The sequence below is a fragment of the Motacilla alba genome, chromosome 7 (genome assembly GCF_015832195.1).
Source record: "Motacilla alba alba isolate MOTALB_02 chromosome 7, Motacilla_alba_V1.0_pri, whole genome shotgun sequence".
Classification (NCBI taxonomy): domain Eukaryota; kingdom Metazoa; phylum Chordata; class Aves; order Passeriformes; family Motacillidae; genus Motacilla; species Motacilla alba.
Genome location: NC_052022.1, coordinates 15516245 through 15542126, shown reverse-complemented (window position 1 = coordinate 15542126; position 25882 = coordinate 15516245). Strand labels below are relative to the sequence as shown.

At 58.1% G+C, this 25882-nt stretch overlaps 3 protein-coding genes across 8 annotated transcripts; 1 reads left to right on the top strand and 2 right to left on the bottom strand.

Moving 5' to 3' along the window:
* Positions 1-373: 373 nt before the first annotated feature.
* LOC119703371 (mitochondrial chaperone BCS1) lies at positions 374-5071 on the bottom strand. 3 transcript variants are annotated; one of them, XM_038143195.1, is made up of 8 exons: positions 5007-5071; positions 3850-4237; positions 3457-3596; positions 3149-3343; positions 2844-2907; positions 2318-2487; positions 1749-1866; positions 374-1058 (listed from the first exon to the last, which is right to left on the bottom strand). In XM_038143195.1, the coding sequence occupies exons 2-8, from the start codon at positions 4167-4169 to the stop codon at positions 806-808; spliced, it is 1260 nt and encodes a 419-aa protein (XP_037999123.1). In that variant the 5' UTR covers positions 4170-4237; positions 5007-5071; the 3' UTR covers positions 374-805. The 3 variants fall into 3 exon arrangements, with proteins under 3 accessions (XP_037999123.1, XP_037999122.1, XP_037999124.1); XM_038143194.1 differs by having other exon boundaries at positions 4904-5018; XM_038143196.1 differs by lacking the exon at positions 5007-5071 and adding an exon at positions 4661-4854.
* On the top strand, positions 5066-15199 carry ZNF142 (zinc finger protein 142). Of its 2 annotated transcripts, none has more exons than XM_038143157.1 (9): positions 5066-5204; positions 5643-5970; positions 6516-7139; positions 7388-7648; positions 8107-8919; positions 9150-9327; positions 9986-13202; positions 14088-14193; positions 14552-15199. In XM_038143157.1, the coding sequence occupies exons 2-9, from the start codon at positions 5688-5690 to the stop codon at positions 15049-15051; spliced, it is 5982 nt and encodes a 1993-aa protein (XP_037999085.1). In that variant the 5' UTR covers positions 5066-5204; positions 5643-5687; the 3' UTR covers positions 15052-15199. The 2 variants fall into 2 exon arrangements, with proteins under 2 accessions (XP_037999085.1, XP_037999084.1); XM_038143156.1 differs by having other exon boundaries at positions 7385-7648.
* Positions 15200-15313: 114 nt separating this feature from the next.
* Positions 15314-25742, bottom strand: PLCD4 (phospholipase C delta 4). 3 transcript variants are annotated; one of them, XM_038143170.1, is made up of 16 exons: positions 25171-25742; positions 22484-22536; positions 21971-22129; positions 21259-21487; positions 20906-21035; positions 20150-20381; positions 19556-19757; positions 19141-19285; positions 18558-18710; positions 18059-18199; positions 17543-17699; positions 17039-17155; positions 16582-16760; positions 16311-16446; positions 16073-16222; positions 15314-15949 (listed from the first exon to the last, which is right to left on the bottom strand). In XM_038143170.1, exons 1-16 carry the CDS (start codon positions 25725-25727, stop codon positions 15843-15845), a joined length of 2847 nt encoding a protein of 948 aa, XP_037999098.1. In that variant the 5' UTR covers positions 25728-25742; the 3' UTR covers positions 15314-15842. The 3 variants fall into 3 exon arrangements, with proteins under 3 accessions (XP_037999098.1, XP_037999099.1, XP_037999100.1); XM_038143171.1 differs by lacking the exons at positions 22484-22536; positions 25171-25742 and having other exon boundaries at positions 21259-21513; positions 21971-22100; XM_038143172.1 differs by lacking the exons at positions 22484-22536; positions 25171-25742 and having other exon boundaries at positions 21259-21340; positions 21971-22088.
* Positions 25743-25882: the final 140 nt, after the last annotated feature.

Here is a 25882-nt window from a genome sequence, read left to right as displayed (position 1 = left end):
GGAAACTGACTTTCAGGATTCTGAAAGAGAGACTGGAAGGGTAGAGCTATTGGGAAGATATGCTGTAACTGGCCAAGGCCTCTCACCTGCCCTCATACAACTCCAGAGCCCCACATCTCCTTTGGTGGGAAGGACAGTCATGCCCATCTAGGAATAACATCCAAGCAGATCTGTGGCTTGGCATCATAACTCAGCAGGACCAGTGGTGCTAACCTGGAGCCCGAGGGACAATCAGTTGTCTCTTAGGAGCTGCTTTTTTGCAGAAATACTCTGGATTTGCAGTGCTGGCCTTTCCAGGCTCTGGTCAGGAGGGCTGTGGACAAGCAACTGGATTGAGGGGCAACTAACAGGAAATGAACCAGAGAGACAAGAGTTGTGTTGTGCACTTCACAGTGGATATTCACAAACCAGCGAGACCACTGTTCTTTAAAAAAACCAGACACTTTTAGCAGTGTAGAACCCCAATGTCCTGCCCAAAGGAAATGCCCATCTAGGGCACCTCCAGGCTGACCCACAAGGAAGGGGATTCACACCAGGAGCCTTGGTAGCTTACAGCAATCCCAACATGAGGCACACACTGGTGAGCAGGGCTGGTGCAGTAGCACCCAAGTCTGGGGAGCAGCAAGAGACCGATTCCTTCCCCTGCTGTGAGGCTGGCAGCTCTGACTCTCCAAAACCGAGGCATAGGAGAGGTAGAGGTGAACAGAGACCTGGCCTGTGCACGTGGGCAGCTTCATGGCATCCCCAGGATGGTCAAATCTTTGTCCCAGTCATCTCAGTGTCACAAGGGAAAGCTGGCCCCTGGTCACAGCAGGCTGGAGCTTATGTTTGAAGTGGCTCCTTCAGGGTCTGTCTTGTAAAGCATGAAGTGGCCTTGCACTTGGGCAGCACTGATCTGTTTGGAGACTGCCAGCGCCTGCTCCGCGAACCGCTGGGCTGCAGCCGGGGGCTGCTCGGGGTAGAAGCGCTGGAACATGCAGGCGAGCTGCCAGCGGGAGCAATGGCCCACATACTGCTTCACATCCACACGGCCAGGACGCACCAGGGCTGGGTCCAGCCTGCAAGAGACAAAGGGTGGGGCTGGAAAACCTGATCAAAGCGTCTGTTTAGGGTGGGCCCTGCAGGAAGCCCCTATACACACTAGCACAGTCCCTGTCCTTTCTGCAAAGTGCCATGCACTGTGAGATGGTGAAGGGGGCAAACAGGTTCATCCCTGGGGAGACTGAGGGGAGAGATCAACCCAAAAAGAAAGGAGAGAGCTGGGGAAGGACTGACTCCAAAGGAGGACAAAAATGTCCTGGGAAACAGCTCTGCCCGTCTCTGTCCCATAAGCAACCTCTGAACAAAACCCTAGGCTGCTCGGTCTATAGTGAATCAAGCCTGCCACAGCACAGCAGCTGTCCAGGCACTGTGAGCCCAGGCTGCATCCCACCGGCCCAGTGGGCTGCACATGGAGCCAGCGCTTCACTCACAGCATGGACACAACCCCAAAACTTGCAGCTCCCCACAAGCAGGAAGGTGGTACCACTCCTGAAGGATACAACCATGTTCTGAACACCAAGTAGGCATCTGAGGCTCCAGCAAAAGGGATCCTGATCAGCAGTCAAAGGATTTGCATCCCAAGGGAGGATGTGGGAAACCTGAACCCCCAGTCTTCATGCTGGAGGATTCAATAAATAAAGCCCAGCAAAAGGGACCAAGGTTTTCCTGTGCTACCCACCCCACTTCCTCCCAGGGGCAGCTCTGACCTGTCCACGTAGTTGGTGGTCATGAAGACAATCCTGGCTTCTGTGGAGGCCACACCGTCCAGCGCATTGAGGAGACCGCTGAAGGTCAGGCGCCCCATGCCTTGGTACACAGCCGGGTCTGCGAACAGAGGTGTCTGAGATTGTAGCTATTGGCCACTGACCCTGCACGGGCTCGGGGCCACCTTCCTATCACCTGAGGCTTATGCCAAGCTCCGCACTCACTCCTTGCTTGGAGGCTGACCCTCTGCCTGGCTGGCAGCACATTCACTTCCCCTGCCCACGCACACCCATGGGAACACAAAGAAAAAGAGAAGGAAAGCCACCTTTTCCCTCATCCTGAAAGTAGCTGGGCAGGAAAAGGACCTTTGCCTGAGGACAAAGGATCCAAATTCCCTTTTACAGCCTAGCCAAAACTGGACAAGTTCCAGTTTGGGCCCTGAGGCCTGAGAGACTCCCCCACTCCTGGTTTCTGCTGGTGCAGTTGACCAGCCCAGAGTCAAAACATTTTTTCAGCTACAGCCGCAGAACCTCCCTCCTGCTCCTGGCCCAGGAACAGGAGCAGTGCTCACTCTCAGCAGCCAGGTCCCGGCTGACAAAGGCAGCATCCACATCCTCCAGCAGGATGATGCTCTGCTGCGGTGCTACACTCAGGAGGTGGTTGAGCCGGTCATCAGAGAGGCTGTGGTCACTGAGGCTCAGCAGGCAGATACTGTACTCCAGTTCCCCAGCCAGGGCTGTGCTGGAAAGGACAGAAACCACAAGGGTGAATCACAGTGGGAAAGCTGGCAGTCAAGGAAATAGCAGATTTCTCCCTTTAGCAGTAAGTGAGAGAGCAGAGGAGTCCTTTTCCAGCAAGGATCAGATCTAAGGGGCGGGCAGAAGCCCCTGTTCAGCCCACCCATACCATGCAGCACTGTGCAAAGCAAGGGCACAAAGGACTTGTCACCCTGACCTGTCACAGTGCCAGCAATGCAAATGCTTACAATAGGCACCACACATAAGGCACAGCCCACTCCTCTATTCCAAACCCAAGCTCATCCACACCCTCTCATCCAAGACTGCTGTGGCCCAGATCAGAGAGCTGACAATACTCACATGAAGCTGCTTTTCCCACATCCAGGAGGACCATAAAGCAGGTAGCCTCTTCGGTAAGGGATCCCTACGAAAACAGTGTTCTTTTAAGGTAACCACTTGGATTGTTCTGTGCTCACCTCCAAGCTGTGGTGCTGTGCTGAGCACGTAAAGAGGGGAAGGTAAGCAGCAGGGAAAAATCTTTCCCTGCTGCTTACCTGGGGAAGGTAAGCAGCAGGGAAAAATCTCTCCACAGCCAGTTCCAGAGAGGACCATGAGCATCCTGCCCCATCCCACCCTGTACAGAGCACACCACACCAGAGCCTTGCCTCTTTCAGTGTACCACTTGGAGTTGCTGATGAACTCCTTCACGTCCTGAACCAGCCTCTCTGACACGCCTTCCTCCAGCACCACGGAGCTGAGGGGCCGGCGGCGGCGGGGGAAGCCGAACTGACGCCACTCTGCTCCCACGGCCGTGTACATGATTGTCTTCCCCTCCTGCTGCTGCAGCGCCAGCTCCCGGGCTGCAGAGAGGCAGAGGGGACAGCTGCCAGGGAAGAGGATCTCCCGTGAAGCCCTGGGCATCTCCAGGGAGTAGGCTGTTCCCAGCAGGACCCCACACAGTTCCCCTACAGACCTTCCTCAAGGATATTGAAGAAGATCTCCCGGTCAGTGCCCAGCGCAGTGAAGGTGACGGACTCCCAGGGGGTCCCTGTGTTCAGGTCAAGCATCTGCGTCTCCCGGCTGCGCTCGATGCGAATCCACTTCCTGCGGTACCTGGGGCAGGAAGACAGCTGGGTGTACAGTGATCCAGCATCACTCAGCTGCGCCTCACCTGGTTCATGCATCAAGAACACTCATCTCATGTAAGCACATAATTTCACTGCTGAGTACAGGCTGCTCTTGCTATTCTTCATCTCCTGCCCTAACCCAGACCCAGAGAGGAAGAAGGACCCTCTCCACTGCCTCTACAGGCCCCCCAACTTGCAAAAGTGAGCCCCCCAAACTGCTTTCCCCTACCCTCCCTTACCAGATGAAATGATTCCCGAGGCTGGGGACAAAGTCAAACTTGGTGCTGACACGCCCGCTTTCATGCTGCAGGTATGATGTCTCAACACTGAGGTGCTGCGTATGCTTGGCGTGGTGGGAGACCCAGTTCAGCAGCCATTGGTAGCTCTTATCCTTGCTGGGCACCTCCAAGGTGATCATATAGTGGCGCCTGAAAGCCACCAGCCCAAACTGGGCCCCCTTACGGGCTGCTGCCAGGATTGTGCCCACCCCAACGAGGCCAAACCCAGCCCCGAAATATGGGTTGTCCTTCAGTGCTGAGACAAAGTCAGAAAGAGGCATTGTGGGAGGTTAGGCAGCGGTTAGGCAGCTCCTTTCCACAGCATTGTTTCTGCACTCCGGGAACAAACCTGTGAGGAAAGACTGAATGGTAGCAAGGAATACAACAGATCACCCACAGTTCCCTGCCCTTTATCATGGACAGGTCTCAAGTTGAAGGGGTGCCTGGAACGTTTGGATTTCCCACATCTGTGCTTATTCCAAGTGTTCCTGCTGGCTGCAGGAACCTTCTCCCTCTCTGCGGGCCACTGGGTGAGCCAAGAAGGAGGGGGCCAGGAGGCTCTTGAAGAAGCACAGGAGCATCTGTAGCTTCTTCAGTCAAGACAACAAGGCCAGAGTTTTACAGAGTTTTATTATCCGAACAGCCAGGAATCATGAGCACAGCAATTATTTAAGGGTTATCGTTTGAAAAAGCTGAAGCACATCCCCAGGCCGAGCCAAGAGCCGGGTCTTTGCTGCTGAGAACGGGCTCACGACGGTGGTAGAAGGCACACCTGCATGTCTAGATTACAGCCGCATGCTCCGGGGGCCTGAAGCTTCTCCACCTCCCTCCGCAGGTCTGTCATGTATTGAGATCGAGGGGAGCCTTCCCCGCCAGACACAGAGGCACACTCTGCTCTCTCAGGTACAGAATCCCACCTCCGCTAGAATAAGGCATGACCTTCCTCCTTACCCGGGCACAGCGTCCCTTGGGCAGGGTCCCGCAGCCCCCCCCCCCCCCCGCACCGGATCCGCACCGGCCTTCCCCGCAGCAGAGGCCCAGCCCCGGCCACTCCGCGGAGGATCCGCGCCGCTCTCGCCCCCGCTCCAGCCGGTGCCGGTGCCGCCGCCGCAGCTCACCTGCACCGCGCCGCTTCCGCTCCCGCCCGCGCCGCTTCCGGCCGCACCATAGAGCGGGGCCGGCCGCGCCGGGCAGAGCGGCTGCGCGAGAGGCACAAAGGGCGGCGCTCCCGCCGCTACCACCGAGATGTGCCGGGGCAGGGGGGCCCGGGCCGGCGGGGACAGCCCGGGATGAGGCGACTTCGGTGACAGCCCCGGGTAAGGGGCGAGAGGCTGAGGACACCCGGGGACAGCTCGGGCTGAGGAGTGAGGGGCTGGGAGGGCCGGGAACAGCCTGGGTGAGGGGCTGGGGGTGCCGGGGACAGCGCGGGGTGGAAGGCGAGGGGCTGGGGGAGCCTGGCCTGGCGGCACGCGTGGGGCTGCCTGCTGCCTGGAGCCTGGGCATGGCTCTGAGGGTGGGCTGCGGGGCCGGCCCGGCCGGACCCAGCGAGCAAGCCCTGGATGTTGGGCTCGGGGAGAACGTACAGGTGTCCTTGCACTCTTGTCTACCCCGTGACGGAGGACTTGCCAGCAGCCTGCTTGGGGCACGGCGGAAAAGAGCCAGGATTGAAATACCCTGCCACGATACTGGCCGCTCCCCAAAATCCTCATGGGCTCTGAGGTGTCCCTCATTTGAAGTACTTTCTTCTGTTTCAGATTGAGAGGTCATCCAGCCCAGCGCCGAGGCAGTGCCCGGGGGCAATGAGCGCAGCAGTGACTGTGTCAGAGGGTGCCGGCAGGGAGATGGAGACCCTCTGCTCGGAGCTGCTCCTGCCCACACCGGGAGAGGTGGGAGCCGTGGGAAGCCCTGGTGTGGTCAGCGCTGGTCTGGCTGGGACACCCCCGCTGGCTGCCAGCCAGGACTTGCTGCTGGCAGAGGCATCGATGCCTGGGGAAGGGGCTCACGCTGAAGGAAGCAATGTGGAAATATTCATCGAGGCAGTGGCTGGCAATGTGACACTGAGCAACGCGGCCAGTGCCACAGGTATGGGGTGCAGGGAGTGCAGAATGGGCCCCGCTGCAGTCAGCAGAGCTAGAGAGGTCTGGCCAGGGTCCCTGTCCCAGGTGCTCTCAGATCTCTGACCCTGCATCATAAGTCTGGTGCCACCACTGAGCACAGACCTGGCACCAGCTGGGTGTGTGGATGGGGAGAGTGAGTGTGGGAGCTGCATGCTGCGTGACGGGGTTGCTCCAGGCTATCATTAGGGACCAGGCAGAGATCTCCACCTGAACTGCTACCCCCCAGCATGTTTCCCACGTGGGTCCACTGTGAGCACTGGACATCCTAACAGGAATGGGGCCAAGCCAGCCTCTCATCTCTACATGCTTCAAAGGTGGAAAGGGACAGAACCGGTTATTGTGGCCACCTGGGTGGTGGTATGTCTCTTCTTATGGGGGATGTGGTTCCCAAAATGTAATTTGTAGCAAGAGGGATATGTTCTCCTTGTCCAGAGCTGAAACTGAACCACCAGTCCCAAGCTCTGGGCCTGGAAAAAGCTCCTTCTAACGCTCATCCCTTGCTCTCTGCAGAGGTTCTGGTCAAAGTGGTGGAGCTGTACTTCTGCGAGAAGTGTGGCCAGAGCTTCTCAGAGGCCTCCCTGCTGTCCCAGCACCAGTGCCTGCTGCTGCCCCTGCAAGAGCACCTGGAACTCCCAGGGGCACTGTTGGCTTCTGCCAGTGAGAGCCAGAGTGATCCCAGGGGCTCAGAGCTGCCTGGAGCCAGCACACAGGAGGGCTCTGCTCCCGAGTGCCTGCTCTGCCCCGTCTGCCAGGAGGCGTTTTTGCAGCCTGGCCAACTCAAGGAGCATTTCAAGACCCACCGTGCCCCGTTGGGAGCCCTGCCCTGTCCTGAGAGGGGCTGCCACTTCACCACAGAGGACCGCAAGCAGCTGCGCGGTCACTTGCGCCACCTGCACGGGGCGTCCCCCGTGTCCTGTGCCTGCCGGGCCTGCCCGCTGCTCTTCCCCAGCCGCCAGGCCATGGAGCAGCACCACCGGACACACTTCCCCTTCCACTGCGGCCACTGCGACTTCATCACAGCCAATGCCAAGCTCTTCTGGCAGCACAGGAAGGGTCACACCACAGAGTCCCCTTCTGAGATGCCCACAACAAGCGACCCCCACAGCCTTGACAAGTGCTGCATCCTGCCATCGGGTATGGCTGGGAGGGGGGTTGGGGCCTGTGAGTGCTGCAGAGGCTGGCTGTGTCTGTGCATCCCAGTTACAACTGGAGGAGTGGGGGGTGAAGCTGGAGGGCTGGAAACCCTGCGTTTGTGCCTCCCTGCAGCACGGTTTGTGCCCTCCATCTTAGCCAGGTGGTTTTTCTGCATGTGTGTGGGTGTGTGAGGGTGGCTTCCTCTCACATGGAACATGATGATCTCTTGTCTTTCCCCACTGAAGCAGCATCAGAAGGGCAGGAGGAGCCAGGTGATTGCCACCCTGTCTGGAAAGCCAGCACAACAGAAGCCAGGCCAGCAAAGCCTGCAGGTACTGGGGACAGCTCCTTGAAGGGACAGAAAGCATCAGCTGGAGAAGAGGATTCAGACAGCAGTGGGGATGAGTCACCAGAGGAGGATGGCGAGAGCCTCTGCGAAGCCGAGGCCAAAGAGGATGGGAAGGCAGCTCCCAAAAAAGTTGGAGGGCCACAGGCACAGCACTTCAAAGGTAGGATGCAGGGCCTCACCAGGAGCTGCTCAGGCTTTGTGAACAAGCACCACATCCTCAGGGCTGGCAGGGAAATGTGGCCCAGTTTGGTGGGTGACCTCGCATCTCCTGCATGTACCAGTGCACTTGTTCCCCCAGCCTCTGCTCAAGCGAATATGTCTCTTCTTTTCCTGTTCACGCATGCTGTCAGGCTTAGGCAAAGGTCTGCCTGGCTTTGGGGACCAGGGGCACGTGGGCAGGCCTGATGCAGGCTGTGCTTTGCTAGTGTTGAGTTGGAAAGAACTCACCTGAAGTGTGCTGGTGGCTTGGGGTGGGGACAGTCCCTCTGAGTAGTCCCTCATGTGTGACTGCATGTGTGTACAAACCCTCATCCTGGCACAGCTGGATCAGGGACAGAACATCTGCCTGTGCTCTCAATCTTTTCCCTATTAACTGCTCCCCCTCCTTTGTTCCCCCAGGGAATGTTGCAGAAGGCTCCGAGTACCTCTACAAAACCCACATGTGCCCCGAATGCAAGCGGTGCTTCAAAAAGCGGACCCACCTGGTAGAGCACCTCCACCTGCACTTCCCTGACCCCAGCCTGCAGTGCCCCAACTGCCACAAGTACTTCACCAGCAAAAGCAAGCTGAAAATCCACATGATGCGGGAGACAGGCGAGAAGGCTCATCGCTGCCCACTCTGCCACTACAGCTCAGTGGAGAAGAACGCTCTCAACCGCCACATGGCCAGCATGCACGAGGACATCTCCAACTTCTACTCCGATGTTTACTCCTGCCCCGTCTGTGAGGAGAAGTTTCGGCTCAGCCAGGCCCTCAAGGAACACTTGAAGACTCACAAAGCTGAACCCAAGAGACTGAGCTGCTTCCACGGGGACTGCAACTACTGTGCAGAGGACCGTAAGGAGTTTGTCCGTCACCTCAAGGATGCTCATGGCATCAAGGCGGTGGAGTGCAAGTACCACGCCTGCTCACTGCTCTTCGGCACAGCTGAGGCCATGGAGGCTCACCGGAAAACCCACTATGCCTTCCACTGCCAGCAGTGTGACTTCATCTGCTCCAACAAGCATGTTTTCCGCAAGCACAAGAAGCAGGGCCACCCGGGCAGCGAGCAGCTCCAGTGCAGTTTCTGCCCCTATGCCACTTTCAACCCTGTGGAGTTTCATGACCATGTGGGCAAGATGCACGCCAATGAGAAGATCCATAAGTGCACTGAGTGTGCCTTTGCCACGGCGCACAAGCGGGTGCTTATCCGGCACATGCTGTTGCACACTGGTGGGTGTCCCCTGTAGGGGTCCCGAAAGCTGAGCCGGGATGGGGAAGATGTCTTGTCCTGCCTCTGGGTGGGCAGGGAGGGCTGGGTCAGGGTTCCTGGGTCCCACCACCAGCTTTGCCAGCTCAGGATTACTCACCTGAAGTTGTTGCATGCTCCTTGCTGAGCTGGTTTCCCTGCCATGTTGCTTTGTCTGGCTATCATGCTGAAGGCATTTGTGTGTTGCATGTAGGAGAGAAACCTCACAAGTGTGAGCTCTGCAACTTCACGTGCCGGGATGTGAGCTACCTGTCCAAGCACATGCTGACCCACTCCAACGACAAGAACTTCATGTGCACCGAGTGCGGGTACATCACCAAGTGGAAGCACTACCTGAACGTCCACATGCGCAAGCACACTGGAGATCTCCGGTACGACCCCCTGCTCCACTGGCCTGGCAGTACAGTCAGGGCTCCCCAAATCCTGCTCCAGGGGTCTGCTTCTGGCTGCACGGTGTGCCAGACTTTCTCATGCCTGCCCTGCCCTTTCTGGTACATAATAAATTTGGGGTTTGAACTTACAGCATGGTGCTGTGGAGGCAAAGCTGTTTTTGGTGTCTCTATGCCACCAAGGAGGTGTATTACCTCAGGGGGCAACTCTTGAGTTTGGGTTCATTGCTCTGCTGATGTTTGTGGGTCAAGGCCTGTTCAGGACTGCCAAATTATCACCTCCTTTGGGTCTAGCCTGCCTCCAGGGATGCTGGAAGTGCTGCTGGCGTGCACATGTGAGGGTGTGTGTGTTTGACACGGTCACTGTATGGAATGCTCAGGGAATCTATCTCCAGTCCCCAGGCTGGGGGTGTAAAGCACCAGCAATGCTAAGGGCTGCAGCAGGGAGGAATTGCCTGTGGTAAGAGCTGTATGGTAAAGGATGAGCTGTATGGCTGAGTGGCAAAGGCCAGATCTGACAAACCAAACAATACCCCTTCTCTGTTTGTCTGGAATGGGGAAGGAGAGCTCAGCGTGCCTGATGAAGCTCAGCCTGCCCCAATTCCTCATGCTGCCTGACCGATTCTGCTTGTCCCTGCAGGTACCAGTGTAACCAGTGCTCGTACCGGTGTCACCGTGCTGACCAGCTGAGCAGCCACAAGCTGCGGCACCAGGGTAAAAGTCTGATCTGCGAGGTGTGCGGCTTCGCCTGCAAGCGCAAGTACGAGCTGCAGAAGCACATGCAGGCAAAGCACTCGCAGAACTACCAGGTACCTATCTTCCAGTGCCAGTACTGCACCTACCAGACCAAGTACAAGCAGGCGCTGCTGAATCATGAGAACTGCAAGCACACCAAGCAGAAGGAGTTTCGCTGTGCCCTCTGTTCGTACTGCACCTTCAGTAACACCAGCCTCTTCTTCCATAAGCGCAAGATTCATGGCTACGTTCCTGGTGACAAGGACTGGCTGGAAAATTACGCCAGCAAGGAGCTGGAGATCAGCTCATCTGAGGCACTCTTTGGCTATGAGGTCGGTGGAGCCCTGCATGTGGATGCCAGTTCCCCCCTCACTGGCAAGGAGCAGTGGATGAAGGAGAAGCCACCCCAGGTGGAGTCCCAGGGAGAAGAGGGCTACCAGCAAGTGTTCATGGTGCCCCTCCTTGAGCAAGATGCTGCTCCACCAGAGAGCAGCAGCGAGGCAGAGAGAGGCGAGGGGGAGCAGAGCTGTCCTATTGCTGGCAATGCCCTGGAAGAACACTGCATACAAGGAGATGCTGCCACAGGCTCTACTGAGCTCACTGTTTCTGAAGATATGGCAGAGAGCTGCACCTTGCACTTGGAGGCACTGAATGTCTCGTCTGACCCTCTCCTGGAGAACTTGACTGGAGAAGCCTGTGTGACCCAGCCAGAGAGTGTGGAAATGCTGTCCTGCAAGGAGCCTCCTGCCGCCTATGAGATGCTGGGCTCCCAGGATGGCCTTGGCTTGGAGGACAGTGGCAATACACTCGAAGATATTCCAGACTTTGAGGAAGAGGTAGATGTACAGGAAGACAAGGTGGTGAAGGGCAGTGTAGTGGCAGGAGAGAACCAGGGAAAAGACACCCTAAAGGAGGACATGGGTCACCTTGAGGGGTCATGCTCAGACCACCATAAGGTCATGGCTGACACTGAGGAGAGAGACACCAGCCAAGCCAAGCTGCCAGAGGCCTGGCTCAGCATGCCGAAGACACCAGAACAGGGCCACCTGCCTGTCCCAGAGGATGTGCCCACCTCCGGTGACAATGTCAGGGGTGGCTCGGAGTCAGTGCTGAAGGCTCTGCGGAAGCAGGACAAAGAGCAGGCAGAGACACTGGTGCTGGAGGGCAGGGTGCAGATGCTGGTGGTGCAGTCAGAGAGTCAGGTCTTTAAGTGTGAGAAGTGCTCGTACATCACACGGAAGGAGAAATCCATGTCCCTGCACTCCAAAGCCAGCTGCCAGGGCCGCCGGGCCCCGCTCGTGTGCCGTGAGTGTGGTGCCAGCTTTAAGCAGCAGAGGGGACTCAACACCCACCTCCTAAAGAAGTGCCCAGTTCTCCTGAAGAACAACAAGATCCTTAAACCAACCAGTCAGGAGGCACCTGAACTGTGCCAGCCTGCTGACCAGCCTGGTGATAATGGTACAGAAACAGCAGAGAACGAGAAGGGAGGTTCAGAGGAGTCTGGGCATGCTGAGAGCCCTTGGGAAGCTGACCTGCTGCCTGATAAAACACAAGCAGCAGGCATTCCTTTGGCTGGGGCACAGACATCAGGCTGTCATGCGTCTGAGAAATCCCTGCTGGGTGACAGCACAGAAGTGGCAGAAGAGCCTCCCCAGCAAGGGGGTGGGACTGAGCCAGGTGGAGCTGCTGGTGCCTCCCAGCCTGGGAAACCCTCAGAGAAATACCGACTGGAGGGAGGGAAGCTGCACTGCAATGCCTGCTCCTTTGTGTGCTCCCGTGTCACCACCATCACCTCCCACGTGGAGGATGGCTGCCGGAACCTGGAACAGTTCTGGTGCTCCCTGTGCCCTGAAACCTTCCGGTCCCGGCGGGCCCTCAAGAGCCATTGTGCTGAAAAGCACATCGTGCATCCAAAGGATGAACCCCAAAGGGTGGAACTCCCTGAGGGGGACCCACTCAGTGTTGAGAAAGACCAGACCAGTGAGCTCCCACTGGATGCAGCCCCACCAAAAGCCACCCTGCCCAAGAGGAGGCGTTTCTCCTGCCCCACCTGCCCTTTCACCTGCCACCAGGAACGGGCCATGAAGACTCACAAGAAGAGGGGCTGCGTGACCCTCGGTGAGTTCCGCTGCACCTCCTGCCCCTTCACCTCCAAGGTGGCCAAAGCCTTGCGGCTGCACCGCAGGCTGCACCGCAAGCATTACAGCAAGCGGCCACAGCTGCAGTGCCGCCAGTGCGAGTTCACCTGCAAGCAGGCCAGGTGCTTGCGGCAGCACATCCGCATCAAGCACGAGGGAGTGAAGCCACACAAGTGCCGCTACTGCGACTTCAGCACCACGCGACGCTACCGCCTGGAGGCCCACCAGTCCCTGCACACCGGCGTGGGGCGCATCGTCTGCGGCATCTGCAGCCAGACCTTCGGCACCAACTCCAAGCTGCGCATCCACCGCCTGCGCGTGCACGAGAAGACACCCACCCACTTCTGCCCGCTCTGCGACTACAGCAGCTACCTGCAGAATGACATCACCCGCCACGTCAACAGCTGCCACCACGGTGAGCTCAACTTTGGCTGCTCCCGGTGTGAGGCTCGCTTCAGTTCTGAGACGGCCCTCAAGCAGCACGTCCTGCGACGGCACGAGGAGAAGGTTTCCTACAGCTGCCCACGCTGTGACTTCGTGTGTCACAGTGAGGCCACGCTGAAGTGCCACGTGCAGAAGCAGCACCCACACTTGGAGTGCAACACCTGCAAGGAGACCTTCGCCACCCGGGAGGCACTGGAGGAGCACAAGACGCAGCATTTCAGCCACCGCTGTGAGCTGTGCAGCTTTGCAGCCAAGGAGCGGCAGCAGCTGGTGCGGCATTACATGGAGAGCCACGAGCCGGCTGCCCCCCAGGACAAACCCCTGCATTGCCCTTTCTGTGACTTTGCCTGCCGGCACCAGCTTGTGTTTGACCAGCACATGAAGGGCCACGGGGGCACCCGCGTGTACAAGTGCTCGGACTGTGAGTACACCACCAAGAACAGGCAAAAGATCACGTGGCACATCCGCATCCACACTGGTGAGAAGCCCTACAAGTGCCATCTCTGTAAATATGCCTGCGCTGACCCCTCACGTCTCAAGGTAAGAGCTCTGCTTGGGAACGTATCCTACTCCATCTGCATTGCTTGAGGGGCTTCCAGCCACAGGGATTTGGGGAAGTTCCTAAGGGATGGTTTCATCCTCAGTGTTCAGTGGCTCATATTGAAACAGAAATAGGAGTCAAGCAGATAAAAGTCATTGTCAGTACAATACATTTCTTCTCTGCTGTTGCAGTTTAAGAGCCAGAGAGACTTTTATAGGAGCAAGAAGGTCGCAGCAGTCTAAGTTCACTTCTTTTCTTGCTGACATCTCTGGGTGCAGCCTTGCACCATTCAAAGCCAGGTTTGGCTGCTTGCTGGCTGCAGCATACTCTGTGGTGCCAGTTAGACAGGGTGCAGGGAAACCTCTAGCTTTCTTGGAAGCAGAGTGTGACCCTGCCCTCGTTGCTGTAGGTGATTAACATCCTGATGCATGGTAAAGGGCTTTTCCTAGAACAGGAAATGCGTGGGTGTTGGAGGCATAGGGTAATGGAGGGAGAAATAGTCTGGTTTTGCTAAAAGAAGTATTGACTTTTTTAATGGCCAGGCTGAGCTGGAGTCTCCTGGGGCCGCCTGGGACAGGCTGTGCAATGTGCTCAGCTCTTTTGGGCTGGGTTTTTAATTTGACTCTGCCTTACATATCAAACTGGGGAGCAAAGCCTGTGCCATCCACAGGCTGGGACAGAGCAGCTCAGCAGTACAGAAATCTCATCCTGACTCTGGTGTGGATCTCCCTTGCCCATAACCTGCCAAGCAAGCACACAGCCCTCTTGCTCCATGCAGCTGGAGATGTCAGAACTGTCTTTGAGCCTCTCACTGCCACCCCAAAGCCCTGCACATGCCCAGGGCCGGGGACATGGTCTCATCCTGACCCTATCCTCCTGCCCAGTATCACATGCGGATCCACAAGGAGGAGAGGAAATACCTCTGCCCTGACTGCGGCTACAAATGCAAGTGGGTGAACCAGCTCAAGTACCACATGACAAAGCACACGGGTGAGTGCTGCCCACTGAGCACAAGCTGTCGAGCACTGGGGAGGGAATTGGGGCTGCTCCATGCTTCTTTTCTACCAGTGGCCCGGCTAGAGACAGAGGAGGACATTTAGGGGGCAGCGCATTATCCTGTGCTAATTGGGTGGGGGTGGTGCTCTCAGGTGGGAGGGAAGTGTGGGTGGCACAGACCCCTGGCACTATTTAGTGCCTTGGAAATGGGGATCTCGGTGTGCCTGCTAACAAAATGGGATGTAGGGGGAAGTCCCTGGGGACTGATGCTCTGTCACAGGGATGGTGAGACCTGTGGACTGGAGAGCACGGTGCCCCCATCTCGGTGCCATCCCCTTCCCTGTTGCCACAGGCCTGAAGCCGTACCGCTGCGATGAGTGCGAGTACTGCACCAACCGCGCGGACGCCCTGCGGGTGCACAAGGAGACCCGGCACCAGGAGGCCCGTTCCTTCATCTGCGAGCAGTGCGGCAAGGCCTTCAAGACGCGCTTTCTCCTCAAGACTCACCTGAAGAAGCACAGTGAGGAGAAGCCCTATGTGTGCAACGCCTGCGGGCGGGCTTTCCGCTGGGCAGCTGGCCTGCGCCACCACTACCTGACCCACACCAACGAGCACCCCTTCTTCTGCCGCTACTGCCCCTACAAGGCCAAGCAGAAGTTCCAGGTCATCAAACACATCCAGCGGCATCACCCTGAGCACAGGGCTGTTGACCCTAGCCAAGGGGTGGGAAAGGACCCCAGCACACACACCATCCACCTTCACAGCGTGCAGAGGGAGAGCCAGGCCAAGGGGGCCCCCAGGATGGAGCAAGAAGGACAGTGCCCTGCAGAGAAGGATGGCACAGCTCAGTGAAGCCGAATCCCATCTGCTCTAAGGCGCTGGTGGCACAGGCCTGCTGCGGAGATGTATGTGTGTGTATATACAGGCATATATGTATATGGGTTGTAAAATACACAACTGTATAAAAGGAATTGCTCAGTTCCTTTTAATACCGTTTCTTTGTGCTGCTTGGAGCCCCTGTGTGAACAGTGGGCCAGGTGCCCACAGGGAAGGAGCACAAACCCAAGGTCAGCTCCCCATCTCTCCCCAGCACCACTGCACCCAGACCCGAACCTGTTTGTCACTGAACAATTTATTAAGTTGCTTACAGAGAAAGGATGGGATAAGGGTTAATTTGAGGCTGTAGGGGCCAAGGGATGTGATGGGGCTCTGCAGGGTTAGGGGGTAGTGAGGACCAACTCCACTCCTAGCTGTGCCCAGCCCTGGGGTTTGCTCAGCTCCAGCCTTGCTTGCCTGACTGGGAGGGGACCAGCCCCTGCAGCAGAGCTGGGCCACACACCATCTCTCCTCCTCCCTACAGTCATGCTCTGACTGTGGGCCAGGGCAGGGTGCCTGTGGAGGGTGCAGGGAGCTGCACTGGGATAGAGCCCACACTCATGCATGGGCAGCAGTATCCTGAACCTGGAAAGGAGAGGTGCTTTTTCCCAGCCCTCGGAGGCTACTGCAAAGGGAATCACAGCAGCAACAATGACACAGGGATGACAGAAACAGCTCAACAAGAGGGCAAGTTGGTTGGCTCTGTGGCCCCAGCTGCTTGGAGCTGGCTCTATGGCTTCCATCTGGGTGCTGCTCACCCTACGAGCTCAGTCCTCCTCAGGGCCAGGTGGCTCAGTGATGCGAATGTGGACAAAGAGCGAAGAGGGTGGGATGCTGGTGCCATCCTTTGAGAGGAGATGGATGTGCCGATATCCTGCAGGAAGGACAGCAAGGTTCTGGCTAACTGGAATCCCACCCTCCTCCCTAGTACCCAGCTGAGCCCCAGACATGCAGGTCTGTTCTGGGCGCCCAAAACCACTAGGCAGCAGCCACTCACCAGGTTTGATGTTGGCAAATGCTAGGGTGAACTGACCCACAAAATCATTCCTGGAAGTCTTGTCATAATCCTCCACCACAAAGCGAACGAGGGCCAGCTCGGGCACGTGGAGCTGAAACTGCAGTGTCTCATCCCAGCGGGGGTTGAACCCTGGGAGGAGAGAGCAGGTGCTGACAGAGTGAAGGACAGCAGGGGCTGCCTGGCACAGCAGGGGCCATGGTACTGCTGTGGGTCTCACCATTGTTCTCGATGTACTTGGTCTCCTGGTGCGCCTGGTCCGCGGGGACCCCATAGATCTCCACACGCACCAGTGGGTCAATGATGGCTCCCTCCTTGCTGTTGGCCACTTTGGGCAGCTGCTGCCCGCTGATTACCTGCAGGGCCAAATCTGTCTTTTGTGAGGCTACTTGGCTCCAGAACACTGCCCAACAGTGTCCCCATCTGTCTGGGACCAACAGAGCCCCAAGACACTGTCACAGCTTCCCCAGGGTCTCTCCACAACCCTGTACCTGGATTGTCAGGGTGATGGGGCCAGGGCCTTCCCGGCTGCTAGGGTCACTGGGGTTGAAGAGAGTCTCCTTGTCCCTCATGAAGGGTGGTTTGAGCACGTAGCCACAGCAGCCGTTCTGGCTGAAGAGCCCGTCACACAGGTCCATCTCCATGCCAGCTGTCTGGAAGTTCAAGGCCACTGGAGGGAGGTGGCAGGGAAAAGGGTTCAGAACAGCTTGGAGATACCGCACTGCTCTGAGCTGAAAACCAGCCTGTCCCCATAGCCAGAGAGATGTGAGTTGCATAGCGGAATAAGGCGATAATGCTTGAACACCCCCAGGGCAGTGCAAGAGCTGGCAACCCGACCTGGCTCCAGATGGGGTTGTCGCTGGCAGTAACACACGTGTTGAGGGTGGCATTTAGCACAGGACTCGCGGCATCTCCCCAGCCCACAGCCCTGCTGCACCCTGGCCGTACCGATCTGGCACCCCACGTTCCACATCTCCTGGGGACTGTAGTTGGAGGAGTCAGTCCTCATCCCACTGGGGTAGATGCGCGTCAGCTGCCAGGCATTGTGGCGAACAAACTCATTTCCTAGGGATAGAGCAGGAGGCCCACTTGTGGGGTCATTCTCTGGCCTGTGCAGTCACTCACATGTACTGTCCATCCATCCATCCATCCATCCATCCATCCATCCATCCATCCATCCATCCATTCTCTCATCTATGTATCTATCTATGCACCCACCCACCAAATCTCATCCCTCTCCCTGCTCAGGAATCCGGGTGTCCTGCCTTGTTTTCTAAGCCAATAACCTCATCACCTACCAGAGCCATACCCCACACTACAGCCCCACTGGACCCCGTTTCTCCCAGATGGGGGGGACCCCTAGTGTCTGGAGGCTTCGGCGCTACCCATGAGGAAGCCATCAGCCCCTCTACTGTGTCCCAGTCACCTGGTGGCACTGCCCCCTCATCTCACCTTCATCCCGGATGAGCTTCCTGGCCTTGGCTTCAGAGAGGGAGGAGATCTCAGAGGGCCGGGAATGGCTGCGGGCCTCCTGGAAGCCCCGGAAGGGCACATTCTTGCAGTAGATGACACAGTCAGACAATGCTTGTGCCAAGGTCTCCTTGTCCTTCTGCAAGGCAGAGCCATGTTGGGTCCCTCCTGATGGGAGCACCATCCACCAGCACTCACCCAGGCCAGGGGCCCTAGAGCCAGGGCAGGTAAGAGCGGCCAGGGGTGTGCTGGTGGGTGCCAGCATCTCTACTATGAGCAGTCTTCTTGCCCGAAATAGAGCAAGCAGGGGACCTCCAATATGTTTCCACCACAACAAAGAGAGGGCTGGCATGGCCAGGAGCAGAAAAGGCTGTCCTCCCTGCCTGGTAATGTCTCTGCAGTCTCTGTCTCTCCTCTATGCAGTAAGATGTCACCACAGCTCATAGCTGTGTCCAGGGGCTCCGCTCTCCCAGCTGGTCCCCAGCCTGGGCCACTTACCTTTGCCCTCCGCCTCTCCTCCTCTGCCTCTGCCCCATTGTCATCGTCAGACACATCAGGCGCCTCATCCCCTGGCCCGTCCAGGGTGTCCTCCAGCCGCCCAATCTTCTTGCCCTTCAGCAAGATCTTGTGCTTCAGCTCCTGTGGGGTTGGGGACAGAGAAGCACCTTGAGCTACCCAGTGCCTCCATGGGCCTTGTGCCCTGGGATCTTGCACTGCTGGAGCACGACCAGCTCCCTTCAGCACTCAGAAGGGGATGGGGTAGGAGGGTTTTGCTCCGCTGTCTGATTCTGCAGGACATGAGGAGAAAACCCTGGGGACAGCCTTGGCACATCTGTGAACATGAGGACACAGTACCCACCCCCAGTGTCCTCAAATACTCCAGTGGAGCAGGACAGTGCTGGAACAGGTTGGCCTGTTTTCTAAACAGCAGATCCACCTCCTGACCACACTCTCAGGCAGGGCAGAGATGCCCTGCACAGCTGTGCTCTGTCCATACCTCTGGGGATGGGAGCTGGGTGGGAACGTGCCGATCGATGGTAGTGGTGAGGAGCTGTTCCCCCAGGATGTCCTTGAGCTGCTGGGCCAGGACCTCCTGCTGCTCCATGCTGCAATGGTTCTCTAGGGACAGGATCACCGGGTAGTCCGAGGTCTGAGGAGCAACATGCACACCTGGAAATAAGCCTTGGTGGGGCTGCTGAGCTCTCACAAGGGCTTCATCCAGGTGTGATCAGTGCCAGGATGGAGCCCCTTGTGTCTGTTTCTCCTCTGAGACCTTCATACCCCTCCAATCCCCCAGTGTCCCCCACATCCCATCTCACCCCTGCACCCCCAACAGTCCGTGTCTGCACGAGTCCCCAACCCCTGGCACCGCACAGCGCAGGCTGTAGGTCAGACCCCCCCAGTGCCATCCCCCAGAAAGTGACACAGCCACCCTCCTCCCCGCAGTGTGACCGGTCCTGCTGCATCACCAGGTGTGTGAGCCTCAGCACCACTCCCCCTCCAGGGACCCACCACTAACATGTACCCTCACCCACCGAGGAGCACCCACGACCACCAGCAGCTGGGGAAGGGTGCCTTACCTTGAAGGCGTACTTCCCCAGGGTGCTCACCACCTCCCGGAAGGGGATCTTGGAGGTGAAGGTGTGGCCGTGGTACACCATGGGCTCCCCATTTGGCCCATCCCAGCAATCCACCTCCAGGCACCGGCAGCCTCGTTTCAGAGCCCTGGCGGGGGGGGGTTGTCATCCCTGGAACCCTGCACTCATCCAGGGCACCAGCTCCCTGCCCTCCCCTCTGCCCGTGAGTGTCACCCCTGAGAGACATGGGGACATCCACCAAGGGCGGGGGTGCTGCTGCATGCAGGGCATGGCCAGAGGAGTGCTGGACTGCGGAGGAGCAAAGGAGCTTCTGGGATTCACCCTATGGAGAGGCTGAGGACATGACACTGGAGCGGGAGGGTGTTGGAGGGCAGCTGAAAGGGAGCAGTCCCTTTACCTGATGTAGCCCTCGATGCTGCTGTGGCCCCGGATCTGATCCTCTATCAGGTAGGTGTTGTGGGAGGAGGAGATGAAGTAGTGGCAGAGTGGCTGGCTCATGTCCTGCCACAGCCCCCGGTGCTGGGGGTTGAAGATGGAGCCCTCCAGGGAGCAGAGGTACATGAGGAACCCATCAGCACTCAGCACATGGCGAGCCCGGGCTGCAGGCACAGGGGGAGGTTCAGCAACAGCCAGGGACATGGAAGAGGCAGAATGGGGGCAAACAGGGCTGCTGGAGGCTCCCAGAATCCCTAAACTGATGGCCACAGCTGCTGCCCGAGTCTGGGGCACAGAAAGACGCAGCAGGGCAGTAACTTGGGAAAGGTGGGCAGTGGATCCCAAAGCTGGTGCTTGCACACCATGGGTGGTCAACCTTCTACACCAAAATGGTCCAGGAACAGACCAAATAAAGAGGAACTGCACCCAGATCACACCTTGGTGAGTCTTCTGTTCACACCAGGATGGGGCTGGGAATGCTTCTGCCATGGGTCTGAGTCTGTGACCTCTCCTTGCCCCCAAGCAGAGCACAGCTGATGTCTGAGCCAGCTCTCACCTGTCTCCGATGGTTCATACTTGTCAATGAGCCCCATGGCCAGCTCCTCTGTGCCCTCATCCTCCAGCTGCTCCTCCCGCAGGAAATCCACCAGCTCCAGCAGCGTCAGCTTCTTTCCATCCTCAGAGTATTCCTGGAAGAGGCTCAGCACCTCCTCACGCTGCGTGAGAGCCTTGTAGAAGAGTACAAATTCCTCCCCTTCCAGCGTCCCCGACTCTGACTTGTCAGCATCCTGTTTGCAAGGGAGGCTCCCTCAGCATCCAGATGGGGCACAACAAGGTGTCTTGGCCACCAAACTGGCTGTGGGAGGATTCTCCCACCCCAAGGAGAGGGCACAGAGACCCCACGCCAGTGGCAGTGGCAGGCATTGATCGATGGAGGAATGGATAATGGGCAGATGGAGGGCTGGTTGGGTGGGCTGATGGATGGATGGATGGGTGGATGGGTGGGAGGGGAGGATAAGAAAGCAGATGGCTGGTTAGCTGGGTAGACAGATAAGCAGCTGGATGGACAAATGAATGGGAGGAAAGAAGAGTGTGTTAGTTTAACAAATAAATGAACAAATGGGTGTTTGTTTGGGTAAATAGGTAGTTGGCTGAACAAATGGATGGATGGATGGATGGATGGATGGATGGATGGATGGATGGATGGATGGATGGATGGATGGATGGATGAAAGTGACCAGATCCTTTTGCAAGAAGGTGTTGTACAGCTCGTTCCAGCCCCTTCAGTCCCTCTCTGGAGTGCAGTGCTTACCTGGAAGAGCCGCAGGGCATGATCCTCGTTCATGTCCACGTTCATCATCTTCAGGAGACGCTGCACCTCCTTGAAGTTCATGCGCCCATCCTTATTCTTGTCAGCTTTCTGGAACCAGTCACGAATCCATGTGCGGGAAACCAGGGCAAATGTTAAGGGAAAGGACCTTGGCTATGAGAAAACGGGCTGGGTAGTATCAGAGGGAACCTTTTCCTTTTCCTGTGCCCTGAACTGATGCAGATGGTGAGACCCAGAACAGCTACATACATGCTGGGGTAAGGCTGAAGACACAGGGCCTGGGGGATGATCAGCATTGGGTGTGGGGGGCAGCATGATGCTCTCAGCAAGGATATTGGTCTATCTTCTCCCTTTGGTCCATGGTGGTGGCCACCTCGATGAGCTGACGCAGGCCCTGTACCCAGCACTGTGCCTCCTCTGCCGAGCCAGCAACAAGGTCCAGGTTGCCGCGACGGCCGTAGAAGACAATGGTGAAGCAGCGCTCAGGGGGGAACTCCTCAGCCACACTCTGCAGCACCTCCGACTGGTGCCCTTCCCGCACCGTCTCCACATCGCTGATGGAGACTGGGGCAGAGGGAGGGGAGGCCTGTCTGTAGGAGACAAGGACCACAGGGCAAGGGGCACCGCCCACAGACATCTTCCAGTCATTCCTTCTTCCACTCCATCCATCCATCCATCCATCCATCCATCCATCCATCCATCCATCCATCCACTGAGCTAGTTATTGATCCATTAACCACTGAACTATCAAGTCAGCCAGTCATCCATCTGCCCCTCTGTCTGCTTACTCCTGTGCTGGCATTCTATAGGTTCCATTTGTATCGGCTGCAATTTCTACTCAGCCCTTTTGACCCACGGGTCCTGCTGGGGACAGGATGTTACGTGGAGAGGTGTGGGTGAGAACGATCACACATGCATGCAGAGCCTTTCTTCAATCCTCCAGCACCCTTAGCAAGCATGGCCCGAGAATCTCCATACCTTCACATCCCTGATTACTCTGAAACCTACTGCTAGCCTCATGGCCCACACACAGCAGCTGGTACTCACAGGCAGACTCAGTTTTGCCTGTCCTCTTGGACTGGTACCAGATGGTCATGCAGTCTTCCTGCAGCTTGAAGTAACGCTGCTTCTTCCAGCTCTTGGACTTGACTTTGCGCATCAGAGTCCCCTGCTGCATCTGCTCCAGCGTGTCTGTGAGCTGGATGCCTGGGGGCAGCATGGGCTGCATCACTGAGAGTGAGGGTATCCAGGCACTGCGCCCCGCTACTGCGCCCTGCTTCCTCTCGCCTCTGGGGTCACACATGGTCCCTCAATCCGTGAGGGAGGAGGGATGAACCAGAAACAAACTCCCTTCACCGCAAGAGATGCGCAGGGTAATTCCCCATCACCCCTTCCCATCCACCCTTGGTGCTTCCAAGCCCAAATCCCAGTGGCCATGGTGGGGTAGGTATGCTTCTGAGTGCAGCAAGGTGAGTTCCACCCAGAAGCCAGATTTGCCTCGGCATAAATCCAGATGGCCCACTGCCCTGCCCTGCACCCATCCTCCGCTGGGGCACTCACGGGCGTTGCACAGCAGCGATGCCATAGCTCTGCCTTCTCCACGCTGGCAGCTGCTGGGGAGGGAAGAGAGAAGGTGGCTGGGGAAGCAAGGTCAGACCCTCATGCTGTGCCCAGGTCCCCCTGAGTGGGCTCCAGCCATACCCACGTGTGTGTGGGGTGCGTGTGCTCCTGCCCGCATCTGAGCGCACCTGTGTCTGTCTCCTGCTGGGTCATTGCATTGCTTAAGTGTCGAGTTCACACCGCCATACTCATGAAATATTAATCTGTGTTACCGGGAAGCCGGAGCTCAAAAGGTGTTGGTGGAAAACAGAAAAACTTGCCAGCGCTGACGCCCCACAGCCCAGCGGGTACTAGAGCCCTGCTGCTCCCAGGTTGCTGCTCCCAGGTAAGAAGCAGCGCCTGAAACCAGGAAAATCTGCTCTGGCAGTGCCCAAGAACACCTCCACCACCTAGGAAACAACCCCAACTAGCAAATTTGAAAGTAAGGGAGAGCTGTGCTCTCCTTACACACAGCTGTGATAGCAAGGAAGGGAACAGAGAGCAATGACCCTCAGCTCCTACAGCTTCTTCTCCCCAGGGAATACCAGCACCCCAGGCACTGACTGCACCCGCAGCTGTACAGGGAGCACATGGCAGTGAGTGGGTCTATAAATACTACTGGACAATGAGGCTTTGATTAGGCTGTTGAGACTTTAATTACGCTGACAAATCACTGGATGCGCCTGTCACCCAGGTGCTGGAGCTGGGCCCTGGAGGAGCGGATGCTGCAGCTGGTGGGCTGGGATTTGGGTGCAGGAGGGGACCCAGGGTCCCTAGGAGCAAAGGGCTCTGTGCCAGGGTGCAGGGGTGACAGCCGTGCCCTAGGTCCCTGACTCAGCACAGGCACTGGTCATGCAGGGCTGGGAATAGCCGGTGCCGTCAGCGTGCAGGCAGCTGCCAAGCCCGACTGCCAGACCCTTGTGTCAGACAGACAGCAGCCACCCCTGTTCCATGTGGCTCAGCAGGGCAGAACAGCACTGGCCAGGGCTGTGGCCCTGCTCTTGCAAGACACCCTAGTCATGGGGCAAGATGTGGCTGTTTGGCTGTCCCCAGGGTACAGAGGGATCATCTCTACTCTTGGAGACCTCACATGTTGCTGGAGACATGGAGTAGCTGGGGTGCCATCCCAAATGCCTTCCACTAGTGTGCCCAGTGCTGGGGCTGTGCTTTCCCATCGCTGGTCCTTCTTGCAAGGCTCACACTGCAAGGACTTGCTGCAGTGCCCGTATCCCCCCACATCCAACCCAGAGGGCACAGACCCACTGGCCCAGAACTTGGAGGACTTGCCTGCACTTGAAAATGGGTGCTTCTCTTGTGCCCTTCAGAGTTGGTGCCCTGATGCTGGCTAGCACAGCTCCAGGAGTGCCCCACATCCACCCCCACAGTGCACTCTCAGCCCCTGCACCCCATAGCCCTCAGGGAACCGGGGGGACAACCCCAGTCACCCCTCTGCCTGCACTCTCCTGCTTTCCAGCATCACCCAGCCTGCCACAGCCACTTCACAGGGCCATAGCTCCAGGTGCTCACCAGCTCTGCAGCCCCTGTGCAGTAGCAGATGAGGGAGATGGGCACGTCTTAGGGAAGCTGGGGTGGAGGAAGAGGCACAGAACTGGAGAAGCAGGGAGACATGCTGGACTGGGACAAAGATGGGCTCGGTGCCACCAACAGTTCTGTCCTCTTGGCACCCTGCCATGCATGTGTACAAGGTGGCAGCATGCAAAGGGGCAGCTTGTAGCCCTTGGGCACATTAACCACACTGAGAGTTTGGAGCTAAATTTCTCCCCCAGTGCCAGCCCTTCCAGGCTCCCAGCACAACCCAAGCATTCTCAGTCCCAACCGTGGAGCAGTGCCTTCCCCACAGGTGCAGCAAAGAAGGGATGCCCCCTTCCAACCCAAGGAAGAACAAAGAAGCACAAGGACTAGCATGTGGACGCAAGGACGCATCTGTTTTGCTCTCTCCTGTTGTGTGAGGGATGCCACGAGCCCCTCACAGCCTGGCCCCACGCAGGCCCCCTTGCCCCAGTCTGAATTACGTTGTTGAGGCAAGCGGGAGGAGAGCCAGGGTATGGAGAAACCCAACCCGAGAGTTTCCCGCAGGGCAGCTGCCTGCTGCCAGAGCAGCCCCAGCTCCCCCAGCACACTCTGAGACATCGCAGCGTCTCTCCTGGAGGTGACAGGCCCCAGCAGAGCTGGAGGGCCAGTGAGTGCGAGCGGTCCCCAGCCGTTCCAGTGCAAAGCAGAATAAAATGCCACCGTAAGGGTGAGCGTGCTAGAAAAGGGGAAGATGACCCCCTCAGCCCCATTCAGGCACCCCCACACCTCGCTGCCCCGGTGTGCTCACAAACTGCGCTTGTCCTAGAGCCTTGCTCAGACGGCAGCTGACGGGGGCAGAAGGGCTTGGAGGCAAGGCGGGGAACAGACAAGGGGCTCCGGGATGGGGCGGCAAACCCCAAGGAATTTGGAGCTCAGGGGACAAATCACACCTTATGGCAAAGGAGACAAAATCGCCGGCACTTCCGTCCCGCGCCACCCTAACCGTGCCGCCGCTCCGGGGCACCGCAGCCCGAGAGAGGGGGTCCCACAACCTGGAGGTCCCAGTCCCGTACCCGCCGTCGCCCCCTCCCCGCCGCAGGACGCCCGCTCCGTACCCGCTCTCCGTTGCCGCTCCGCTCCGCTCCGCCGGTGCTCCACCGCCAGCAGCCGCACGGAGCCGGGGCTGCCCGCCCCTCGGCAGCGCCCGGGCAGCGAGCCCTCCCCCGGCCCCCGGCCCCCCGCCCCCGCGGGGCGCCCCCGGCCCCCGCACGCCCCGCAGCCGCTGCCTCTCAAGGTCGCTCCGGATTAAGGTCACGCCACTCCCAGAGCGGAGCGGGGGGGCAGGTAAAGAAGGCGGCGGAGGGGCCGGCAGGGTTGGGAGCACCCTGCGGCGCCCCTTGTTTGGGGTCGAGCCCCCACTATTATCCTCCGGTTGAGCCTGTCGGTCCCCAGACCCGCTTGCACCCGTGGGGCTCCAAGCTGGGGCAGCCCTAGGGCAGGCCGAGCTGGGGGCAAAGGGTGAGGGGCCGGGACTGAACTTTCGGGTGGGCGATGCTCCGACTGACCTGCACACCGGGGAAATGCGGCAGCGCTTGCAAAGACACTTCAGGGAGACAAGTGCTCTCTCCCTGGCAGGCTCGCTGCCTTCCCGCAAAGCAAAACAGGGCAGCATCCCCTCCACACTACCTGTCCCAGAAGAGATGCTGTGCCACAAGGACGTAGCCAGCTCCCACTGGAAAAGGCCCCTCTTTCGCGCTCATACCCCCAAGACGGCACATCCCGCCCTTCCTCCCATCTGCAATAAATCCCCACCGCGCCGCTTGCCCC

What these genes read in the sequence shown, in the direction of transcription:
- LOC119703371 (XM_038143195.1), bottom strand. Translation starts at nt 4,169, where the DNA reads ATGCCTCTTTCTGACTTTGTCTCAGCACTGAAGGACAACCCATATTTC. An exon ending in CTTCAATATCCTTGAGGAAG is followed by an intron (nt 3,344 to 3,456) that starts GTCTGTAGGGGA and finishes GCCTCTCTGCAG; the next exon opens with CCCGGGAGCTGGCGCTGCAG. An exon ending in TGTGGGAAAAGCAGCTTCAT is followed by an intron (nt 2,488 to 2,843) that starts GTGAGTATTGTC and finishes TGTCCTTTCCAG; the next exon opens with CACAGCCCTGGCTGGGGAAC.
- ZNF142 (XM_038143156.1), top strand. Translation starts at nt 5,688, where the DNA reads ATGAGCGCAGCAGTGACTGTGTCAGAGGGTGCCGGCAGGGAGATGGAG. An exon ending in GTGCTGCATCCTGCCATCGG is followed by an intron (nt 7,140 to 7,384) that starts GTATGGCTGGGA and finishes TCCCCACTGAAG; the next exon opens with CAGCATCAGAAGGGCAGGAG. An exon ending in AAGCACACTGGAGATCTCCG is followed by an intron (nt 9,328 to 9,985) that starts GTACGACCCCCT and finishes TTGTCCCTGCAG; the next exon opens with GTACCAGTGTAACCAGTGCT.
- PLCD4 (XM_038143170.1), bottom strand. Translation starts at nt 25,727, where the DNA reads ATGCTGCCCTGTTTTGCTTTGCGGGAAGGCAGCGAGCCTGCCAGGGAG. An exon ending in CAAAGGGAGAAGATAGACCA is followed by an intron (nt 21,036 to 21,258) that starts ATATCCTTGCTG and finishes GGTTTCCCGCAC; the next exon opens with ATGGATTCGTGACTGGTTCC. An exon ending in GAAGCTCATCCGGGATGAAG is followed by an intron (nt 17,156 to 17,542) that starts GTGAGATGAGGG and finishes CTCTATCCCTAG; the next exon opens with GAAATGAGTTTGTTCGCCAC.